This window comes from Ptychodera flava, chromosome 12 (assembly GCF_041260155.1).
Source record: "Ptychodera flava strain L36383 chromosome 12, AS_Pfla_20210202, whole genome shotgun sequence".
NCBI lineage: Eukaryota > Metazoa > Hemichordata > Enteropneusta > Ptychoderidae > Ptychodera > Ptychodera flava.
The window spans coordinates 30,154,776-30,166,475 of NC_091939.1; the positions used below are offsets into that span (position 1 = coordinate 30,154,776).

At 38.0% G+C, this 11,700-nt stretch overlaps 1 protein-coding gene across 1 annotated transcript in view; it reads right to left on the reverse strand.

The window, feature by feature from the left end:
• Positions 1–11,053, reverse strand: part of LOC139145584 (rabankyrin-5-like) — a 54,037-nt gene extending 42,984 nt beyond the window's left edge. The window contains 3 exon segments of the mRNA XM_070716832.1: positions 2,071–2,189; positions 2,788–2,977; positions 10,466–11,053. Of these exon segments, the coding sequence (XP_070572933.1) occupies positions 2,071–2,189; positions 2,788–2,977; positions 10,466–10,658 (502 nt within the window). The 5' untranslated portion in view covers positions 10,659–11,053.
• Positions 11,054–11,700: the final 647 nt, after the last annotated feature.

Genomic DNA, 11,700 nt, shown 5'->3' on the forward strand with positions numbered 1-11,700 from the left:
TTTCTTATTGCTATTAATCACAAACAATTTGTTTTGACAACTCGAAAGCAAACACTACCATTAAAGTACATACATTGTTGTTAATAAAAGAAGGTTTGACTCAATACAAAATAAATCAAGAGCATGAATGCTTTATACTCCATCTGTATCATGATTGACAAAAATATTTACAGCAAAGAGTACATCTATAAATGTGAAAATATCAGGGTTAGATTCTGGTCACATCACAGAATGGTAATAGCCTATAGTACCACTTCGCAATGACAAAATTAACATGTGACTTGCTTACATTATTTGATAGATAATCGTATGGTGTCAATACTCTATTGCTCCCAAACTCAAACAGGCTTTAAGGTAAAGTGCGACGAATTCGGACGCGCATACGCTTTAGAACGTTTCTGCGCAGATTTAACTCCAGCCTGCCGCAAATGGGTTATTTTGTAGTGCATGTATTTAACATCACCTGTCATTGTTGAAATTGTGTTTTTGCCTAATTTTTTGACCCAGTCTCTTAGAAATAAATGTGACCTACAACCTTGTCATATTTTGACCCCAAGGAAGCTGGTTTTTATTCAATATTAGCGAAAAATTAACATTTCTCTCCCATTTACATGGCGCATATTACCCATTCACCTGGAGATACATGTATTGTAAAAAGTAGCATGGTGACACCCTTTTATTAAAAGTGTAAACTAAATGGTATTATGTCAGGATTTTATTCGCCAAGTTTGGTCAAAATGACATCATTCAAAGCGACAGGAAGAAAGTTCGAAAATTATATAGTGATATAATTTCGATATCGTCATTTTTTAATCGATACTTATGTTAAAATTTCTTTACAAACATCATGAAAACTATGCATTCGATAGATATGGATCTTAAGCCTTGGTATTTATTAAAATTAACTCATTTGCTAAGCGTTTTATAATTGCTTTCTTTAGTTTAAGTGAATTATATCATTTTTGTTCATTTCTAACGACGCCATTTTAACGTCCGTTTCCATGGAAACGAGCGTCGTGACCCTCATTTCGTATTTCATTTTTGCACTTGCACAACTTCCAAGAATATTTGCGCAAAGTTTCAAGAAAATGACACCACAACCTAATTTTGACGTAATTCGTAGTACTTCACCTTAAACACCAAACATGTTAATGTCAACAAACGTCTATAAAAACTCTGCTACTTGGTACTAACTATACTGCATTCAAAACATATCTATACAGCACACTATTAACCAAACAACTCAAGAGTATGATACCAACATTTAAGTACTACGAAGTGATGTTAAGTAGATTCATAGAACTATTTTAATGGGAAGCACTAAGACCTTACAAGTTCAGGAGTCAAGTTTGGGCACACTTGTAGAACACTGAGCTACATCCTAATGGTGTAAATCAGTGCTTGCCTAAGTACGCCTTTAATGTTGAATTAATACAAACGGACCCCCCAAGATAACTCTGAACTGCATCAAAGAGTAGCACGGGTCCAGTTCTCTTCAGTTTTGCCTACGCTTGTGACCACTTATTGGCCATAAAAAATTTACTTTAAACAATTCTAGTCAAAATTTACTCAGACCACTGGGATCATGTGACACTGTCTATATTGCAATAGTATATGACACTGTCTATATTGCAATAGTATATGACACTCTATATTGCAATAGTATATGACACTGTCTATATTGCAATAGTATATGACACTGTCTATATTGCAATAGTATATGACACTGTCTATATTGCAATAGTATATGACACTGTCTATATTGCAATAGTATATGAGTCTATATTGCAATAGTATATGACACTGTCTATATTGCAATAGTATATGACACTATATTGCAATAGTATATGACACTGTCTATATTGCAATAGTATATGACACTGTCTATATTGCAATAGTATATGACCTTTCAGTCATTTTTCTTATTATGCCAGGTACCCCAAGATGTGCACATGAAAGGCTGGGATAAAATAGTCTTCAGTTGAGTCAAACTGAAAGAATCTTTAATCATAACCTTAAAAGAGTGCTGACAAATTTGAGTGATATCTGACAGCTCTGTATGGGTCTTACCTGAGAAGTCTAATGACTGTACATTAGCCAAGTCAGGAACTCCCCAAGAGTCACTGCGTGCTGCCAGGACAAACTTGTGAGCTTTGATGTCACGTCCGTCTATTTTCACAACTAAATCACTGAAGTGAAAAGGAAAAACAAGAGGACACTGAATGCTATACTCTTGTACATCAAGTGATGATATTCACCAGTTTCTTACAAATTAGAATGAGACAGTGTATAAAGGGCACTGCAGTGAAGACTGATAATGGATGCTAATCAACTAATCAAACATCATCAGCATTGACATAGTCTTTCTACATCTTTAAACTCCTTAACCCTTTGAGTGCCAAAGTTAATTTTTGCTGGCTTTACATTCAATTTTTTTCAGTATTTCTCCAAAATTTTGATCAACAACTGTAACAAATGAAAAGTGATGTCCATTTGGTCCAAAATTGTCAAAACTATACCAAAAATATACATACCAAATATGAGCTAAAAATCATAAAAATTGGTAAAATGTTGCACTAAAATTTTAGAGGGAAAATTAAAGCACTTAAAGGGTTGAGGATATTGCTCAGAGGAGTATTTCATAGTAGACAAGTAAGCAGTAGTCTGAAATTTTAATACAGTTCTCAATTCACAATGGTGAATGTCTGGGATCTAGGAAGTGAAAAATACTCCATGATTTACCATAGTTTTGCAATAAGACCCAACATCAAAGGATGTCTCACTCACCTGTAAAGTTCTCTGTCAAACAGATCAGCTACAGTTTTCAGCATCCTTGAAACAAAACTGTCCTCATCAAGGTTGCCTCCAGCCGCGGCAGACATGTTATATTTCTGTTCTACTTCTGCCAGCTTGTTCTGTAACTTGACATACTCCTGCCGAAGCAGGTCTAAGTGACGCTGCAATTTTTCAACCTCGGCTGGAAAAAAAGAGATGATTGCTCGTTCTATAGTTTGTCTCCTGAGATTTTAGATCATAATGCTAGGGCTGTATGATCAGTATTTCTTAGAAAGCAAAAATGCAGATCTAAGGACACAGAACACTCAGTTTTTGCTTGGAGCATCACAAACAGTTAAGTGACCTAGAGAATACAAATATGACCGAAAACAGGTGCGGGACTCACTTATGTCTAAACTTGTCCATCCTTGATTGGGTTGGTTTGTGTAATTATATGAATCTACACTTTTGATTGTCGCCATAGGTTTACACAGATGGCCACAACTTGGCACAAGGTCAACCGCTTCATGATTAGTTGATGAAAAAGTGACATTCAACTGTTACTGAGCTGCCACTTATATTGACAGAACTGAAAATCCTTAACATTCTGTATTTAAGTGAAATATGATGAAATCAACCGAGTCCCTGCTCAAGTTTGTCGCAATTTTTCTCCAGTAATAGAACAAATGACCCTGTGATCTTTATGGGACTGTAGATTTATGTTGTTATGTAGGTCATTTCCCCACACTCATCATGACCTGAGTTCAATTAGTCTAGAACATTCCCAAGGTCACTGCCCTTGATGACCTCACAACCTTGAATTCAATTAGTCATGTTTTGGAATGTTCTGGAAAGTTGATTAGTTGTGTAAGGGAGATAATTTTAGAACAGTATTAGCATGTCAATAAAAGTTCTAGATTGTTCTTATATGCCTTTATAAAGGGACGTGCTCAGCTTCCAGTCAGACTTTTGGGATCGTGTCTCTTGTGTGTTACTAAACTCCAGCAGTAGTCATTCTCAAGACTTTTCAAGACCTTCACTGCCAACGCTGGATTTATACTGTGGACTTTGTGCAGCTTCAAGCCTGCAAGGACTGTTCATTCATCCAACTGACTGTTACAACTCTGAGACTGGAGCTTTGCCGTCCCAGCTGAGATAAGTAGTCTGTACACTTTAAAGCTTGTACTCTATCCCTGACTTAGCAATTAGTTTTATTTTCGTAATAAATTTTGTTTAAACGTTAACTGCTGAGTTCACCCTTTGTTCGTTTTCTCTGCACGTAACAAATTGGGGGCTCGTCCGGGAGACGAATATTTTGAGCCGTTTGACAACATTTTGCCTACCTTTTCAAACTACTGTATACTGTGAACTCAGCGAAATTCAATCATGGCGGAATTTAAGCCAGACGAATTTATGGATGACCTTGATCAGGACACATTTAATTCCCTCAGAAAAGACAACCTCATAGCACTGGCAATTTCCTTAAAGTAGAAGTCAAAAGATCTATGCGCAAGCGAGAAATTCAATTCAAGATTGCAAAACATTTAGTTAATTCTGGCCATTTTGAAGAGTCTGCCTTAAAAGATTATGAGCCTGAGTCTTCCTTCGAACTCAAAAAATTAGAATTAGAATTCAGGCAGATTTGGAGCTTAAAAATTGGCATTAGAAAAAGAAAAAATACAAATGCAATTACAAATGAAAGAAAAAGAATTGCAAATGGAAGAAAGACAGAAAGAAAAGAAAGGCAGGAAAGATTAGAAATGGAAGAAAGACAGAAAGAGAGGGAATTGGAAATGAAAGAAAAAGAATTGCAAATGGAAGAAAGACAAAGGGAGAAAGAAAGAGAGGAAAAAGAAAAGGAAAGAGAATTAGCAGAACACCGACTGCAGTTAGAAATGAGACGTTTAGAGCTTGGAAAGTCAGGAAAATTCTTCCCTTCAGACAATTTTGACATCAATAAGCATTTCAGGTTAGTTCCCCCTTTCCAAGAAAAGGATGTTGATAAATATTTTCCTCCATTTTGAGAAAATTGCTCAGAGTCTGAATTGGCCTAAGGAGTCCTGGTCTATGCTTTTGCAGAGTGCTTTGGTGGGTAAAGCCAGAGAAATTTACATTCAGTTGTCAGTAGAGCAGGCTTCAGATTATGATTCTGTGAAGGAATTAATTCTCAAGGGTTATGAGTTGGTGCCTGAAGCTTACCGTCAGAAATTTAGGGATTGTGAGAAGGTGAAAGATCAAACTTACGTTGAATTTGCTCGAACAAAAGAACAACTGTTTGACCGTTGGTGCTCTTCGGAAAAGGTCAGTCAGAATTATGACAAATTACGACAACTTGTTTTGATTGAGGAATTTAAAAGGTGCATCCGGAGTGACATCAAGACGTTTATCAATGAACAAAAGGCAGATACATTAGAGGTTGCTGCACGTTTGGCCGATGATTATTCATTGACCCACAAATCTTCATTTCTCAGCAAACCATCCCAGTCCTTTTCCTACAGAAACAATGCAGGTAAATTTAACTCCTCCTTTTCATCCAAGAATTTTTCAAAGGACAGTAGAAAATCAAATGACAACAGTTCACAGAGTTCAAGTAACACTCCCACATCATCAGATCCCAAGTCTCAATCTCCTTCTGAAAAACAGTTTGGTACACTTTCTTGTAATTATTGTAAGAAAGACGGCCATTTAATGTCAGAGTGTTTCAAATTATGAAAGAAAACGTGAAGGTCAAAGTGGTCAAAGTGGATCTAAGCCAACCGGCTTTATTTCTTCATCAACTCAATTAGAGTCTAATAATGTGTGCAACACATTTTCTGAGGTTAAACCCCTCTTATCCCCAATTAATGAGGTCAAGGTCAATTCTTCTCAAGATAGCATTATGGGTATTTTCGAGCCATTTATTCATAATGGTTTTATATCACTTTCTAGTGATTTCTCTTCCGCTACCCCTGTCAAAATTTTAAGAGATACCGGGGCTTCCCAGTCTCTTTGTTGGCAGATACCCTGCCGTTTTCTGAAAAGTCATTTTCAGGTTCTAAAGTTCTTATTAAGGGGGTAGATTGTAATGACTACATTCCTGTTCCTCTCCATAATGTCTATTTGTCTTCGGACTTTGTTTCTGGACCTGTGGCTTTAGGTATTAGGCCTTTTTTGCCTTTTGAAGGGATTCACCTTCTTCTTGGAAACGACCTTGCTGGGGACAAGGTCATTACTAATCCACTTGTGACTGATAATCCTAGTTTAGATCAAGATCCAGAGCCAATTGAACAAGAGATACCCGATTTATATCCTTCATGTGCCATTACTCGAGCCATGTCAAAGAAAACTTCCGAGAATCAAAATACTCTCAAAAATAATGTCACAGATGTTGACTTAAATGACACCTTTCTCAGTCAGGTGTTTGACACGGAGCATTCCGTTATCCCTCGTGGATTTGAAACTTCCAGTAAAACTTCTGCTGACCAAGGTCAGACATTTTCTAGATCAAATCTCATCGTAGAACAACACAGAGACCCAGATATTTTGTGTTTGTTTGACAGGGTAGACAATGATGGTGAAACATCAGATAGCCCTGTTTCCAATTATACAAAATCTGGTATTCTCATGCGTAAATGGAGACCCCCAGATGTCTTAGTTGATGACGATTGGGCCATAAAACATCAAATTGTGGTTCCAAAGCCCTATTGTGCTGAAATATTGCGCCTGGCCCATGAAACCCCTTGGGCTGGTCATTTAGGAGTCAGGAAAACTTATCATAAAATTCTCACTCACTTTTATTGGCCTAATCTCAGGTAGGATGTAGCACATTTCTGTAAAACTTGTCACACATGTCAAATGGTAGGAAAGCCAAATCAGACGATTCCAAAGGCCCCTTTACAGCCAATTCCTGCATTTCAAGAACCATTTAGTAGGATTCTAATAGACTGTGTTGGGCCCTTACCAAAAACAAGATCAGGAAATGAGTACATGCTGACAATAATGTGTACATCAACTCGGTTCCCAGAAGCCATACCACTGAGAAATATAAAGACAAAGACTATAGTGAGAGCTTTAGTCAAATTTTTCACTTTATTTGGCCTCCCTAAATGTGTCCAGTCCGATCAAGGCTCCAACTTTATGTCTGGTATTTTTTCAACAAGTAATGGATCAGCTAGGCATTAAACAGTATAGGTCATCCGCCTATCATCCAGAAAGTCAGGGTGCTCTTGAGCGATTTCATCAAACTTTGAAAAACATGATTAGGACCTACTGTTTTGACACAGAGAAACAGTGGGATGAAGGAATTCATTTTTGCTCTTTGCTGTTAGAGAGTCAATTCAGGAGTCTCTTGGTTTTAGCCCATTTGAGCTTGTATTTGGACATACAGTCCGTGGCCCACTTAAGCTCGTTAAAGAGAAATTCCTATCAGACGATGATGATTGTCTGAATATTTTGCAATACGTGTCAGATTTTCGTACAAAACTCTCTAAAGCATGTGAATTAGCCAGAGGAAATCTTGAGTCATCTCAGCAGTCAATGAAAACCAAATATGATAAAAGCACCTCAAAACGGAAGTTTAACCAGGTCAAAAAGTTCTTGTCCTACTTCCAATTCCTGGCAAACCACTCCATGCTCGTTACTTTGGGCCATACCTAATTGATAAGAAATTGAGTGATTTAAATTACATCATAATAACACCTGACAGGCGAAAACAAAAACAGCTATGTCACATAAATATGCTTAAGCCATATTTGGATAGGGACAATCCTACTATAACTCAGCCTGTCAGTGCAGTCAGTTCAAACCATTATGAAGATAGTGATACTGAAACTGACTTGAGTGAAAATACTCTAAACTCAAAGCTGGGCTCGGTCAAGCTTCAGAACTCAGAAATCCTGGAGAAGCTGGAGTCTACAAAGTTGGCACACCTCCAGCCAGAACAACAACAACAGCTGAAAGAACCAATCCATGAACATTTGTTCCAAGATGTTCCAACGAGGACAAACATCATCTACCACAACGAAGATGTCTGCGACAGTAATCCAGTGGAACAACATCCAGACGGACTGAATCCTGCGAAAGCGGAATATCTCCAGGAGGAAGCCAAGTATTTGCCGAACAATGACTTTATCGAACTCAGTAAAAATAACCGGACTTTGCCGTGCATACTTTATGCCAAATTCAGTGCCATTTCAAGTTTTCCAACAACAAATTGCAAGAAGATAGTCATGGGACATCCTGTTTGCTACTTTTCACACAAATTTAACAAATCTCAGAGAAACTACTCTACAATTGAAAAAGAGTGTTTATCTTTGATATTAGCTTTACAGCATTTTGAAGTTTATGTTTCTTCTTCAAATCAGCCAATAGTGGTTTATATTGATCACAACCCTCTTGTTTTCTGCAGAAATTTAAAGGCAAAAATCAGAGATTGCTAAGATGGAGTTTAATGTTACAGGAGTTTAATCTTGACATTAGACATATCAAAGGCAGAGACAATTTAATTGCAGACTGTCTCTCTCGTATTTAGAGTTTATTGTTGTTCACATTTCAAGAATTTTACTTTAGAGTAAAACAAAATTTGAGTACTTAAATCCTTTTCAAGATTACATTTGTAAAAGAAAGATTTTTCTTTGAAAAATTTTCTTTTTTTGAAGAGGGGGTGTGTTATGTAGGTCATTTCCCCCACACTCATCATGACCTGAGTTCAATTAGTCTAGAACATTCCCAAGGTCACTGCCCTTGATGACCTCACAACCTTGAATTCAATTAGTCATGTTTGGAATGTTCTGGAAAGTTGATTAGTTGTGTAAGGGAGATAATTTTAGAACAGTGATTAGCATGTCAATAAAAGTTCTAGATTGTTCTTATATGCCTTTATAAAAGGGACGTGCTCAGCTTCCAGTCAGACTTTTGGGATCGTGTCTCTTGTGTGTTACTAAACTCCAGCAGTAGTCATTCTCAAGACTTTTCAAGACCTTCACTGCCAACGCTGGATTTATACTGTGGACTTTGTGCAGCTTCAAGCCTGCAAGGACTGTTCATTCATCCAACTGACTGTTACAACTCTGAGACTGGAGCTTTGCCGTCCCAGCTGAGATAAGTAGTCTGTACACTTTTAAAGCTTGTACTCTATCCCTGACTTAGCAATTAGTTTTATTTTCGTAATAAATTTTGTTTAAACGTTAACTGCTGAGTTCACCCTTTTGTTCGTTTTCTCTGCACGTAACAATGTAGACAGTTACCAGCATTGATATTGAGCATTCTGAACATTTACCATCTTACTAGTATACTATCAGACACAGCAATGACAGGACATACCTCAGAGAGGTACCATCAAGTATTTTGCTAGCCTTAGAGCAAGACTTACTTGTTAAAGAAAAGAAATTTCAACTATAAAATATCAACTAGAACCAAAAATAATAAGCTTCTTGAAACAAGTATTTTCTGGAATTGAATGTATTTCACCTTCTATCTCTTCGATTAGATATTTGATATTTTCTCATGGAGCAGTGCCATAACCATTGAATTATAGGTCAATGCTAAAACATGTATCAAATGGTACTGAATAATTAATAGTCCGAAATGAGACTGAAACAGTGGCCAGACCTCCATTCATATGTTGTAAACACGGTCCCTCTAGGGACTGTGTAGCTCTGCGTGGCAGGACTGTGTGTTACCGGTTATACGGCCTCCATTCGTATAACGCCAGTAACACAGCCCTGCCATGCAGAGCTAGGGACTGTGATGTATCAAAGAATATGTGTGATCTGCATACAGTATGGTGAGAAAGTGTAATAACGATATACTAGATATTTGCATGTGTTTCTGATACCTGAACACTTGCAATTCTTTGTTCATTTTCTTTGCCAAGGCACACCAGCTGACTAAAAAGTTTCAAACAACTAGTGTAGGTCTGACCTACCCTTAATATCTGGAGGCTGTTTGTAGAAAACAAACATTTTTGTTACTTAAAAACTAATCTGAAGGTGTGCCGAAATCACGTGGAACTGGGAGTTCCAGTGGTCAGACATGTCCTCAACATAATCACACATACAGATATCCTTGACCAGCTTTAATATACCAACTGTCAGTGGCGCCCACGCTAATTAATATGCCACACAATTCTAGACCACGAGTTCGGTAAAACTTGTTGCAACTAGGAGCCAGCAAGTGTTTTCTTGATAACAAGGTATCATAAAGTGTTTTTTGAGACAAAAAGTTGTAAACCGACGAACCCACAACACGTAACCATTGTACAACTACAGAGATACAAATGTACACTGTAGATACACCCTATACGTGTGCAAATCGGTATCAATCATTCACAACTTTGTTTTGCAGATATTCTTTTTTATTTTGAGTTTCCAGTTCGGCCTTTCATTTAGATTTGTGTCGGATACCTCTAACCTTTTTTTGCAGACGTTCTCTGTCTCATCACCACGGTATAGTTATATGCTACAGGTTAATACACATCCGATCTGACGAACTGAGTGGGAGGGTACGATCCCCGGCCAAGCCTAAGCATAGTAGTGGGGCATTGGGACGTGCGATCGTTGTAAATAAAACTGACCTGAACCATACTTCTTGCAACCATATTAAGGCAAAATATTTACTGAAGTTGTAGTGAGACAAAAATATATATGATCGCGATGAAACGCCACCTGAACCCGAAAATAGCAAAATACAGAATATAACAACCAAGTCTTACCTTCCGCCATCTTCGATCTCACGACTCTCGTGAGACTATACGAGACTACGAGAACGAGACATGCTGCTCGGCAAACTTGAAGCGAACGATAAGGGACACAGGGACGCGTTATATTCCCAGCTGTGTCATGCGCACGCTGCAACCTCTTGCGAATTTGGGTACTATGAATAGTTGTACACACACTCCTACTCATAAGAAATCCAAGGGTGGACACCGAACTAGACCGTTTGGGAAAATCTACATTGAAACGGGTTATATGCCAACAAAACCAATAGTTATGGCCATTTCTTACGTCAAATAAATAATTTTTCCGGTAACATTACCAAATAGTGCGTTTGTCATTTGAAACGGAGTGTAATTTCGCTGCTTGAACGAAGGGAAAACTGCTCTGTATGCAAATTACAGGTCGCGATGTCGCAATAGATTTCTCGAGTGCTGATTGGCTATGAAGTGCCGGCTTTCCTATGACGTAAGTATGTGCAAATACAAACATTGCAAACGACGTCCCAGTGTTTCAACCCGGAAGTGTGGATCTCGCACAGTTTTCGACTGTTTCATGGCATTAAAGTAAGACATATGCGTACAACTAATTAAACCTAGTGCCTGTCTAACATTATGCGAAGTGTGGAATATCTTTGGGTCATTTTTTTCATATTTCAGTGATTTTTACTAAGGTTCGAGCGCGAGTCGTACGTGGTAACGTACAGACCGTACGCGTTCCGATGAACCACGCGCCACCTGTCCAATGACAGTTTCCGTTTGAAATGATTGACGTACAGAGCAGTTTTCTTTCAGGTGTCCGGTTTGTGTCCACCCTTGGTGTTTTATATAAGAACAGTGGCAAAGCACTTAATCTTGAAAATACTATTTTTATAATCAGACGGAAATATAAATATTCATTAATAATTGATATGTTATTGTGAACAAGCAAACACGGAAAACAAATGTAAAAGATCGAGTCATAATGTTCGAAAATGGGTACTCATAGTACCAACATTCGTCATTCGAAAGATAACGCGTCCCTGTGATAAGGGATGGACCCAGGAGGGAGGGGAAAACTCCGAACGCGACGCGCGGTCCTATGCTATGTACATTTGTGACGTCAGAGGTCAAACAGCTGATAGCGGGCGTGAGTGAGTCGCCGATACAGAAACGACCCCGTCGTATTTCAGCTCCTTGTCATGTAATATGTTTTCATTTCACTGAAGGATGATATCTTTGATTCGATAGTGAAC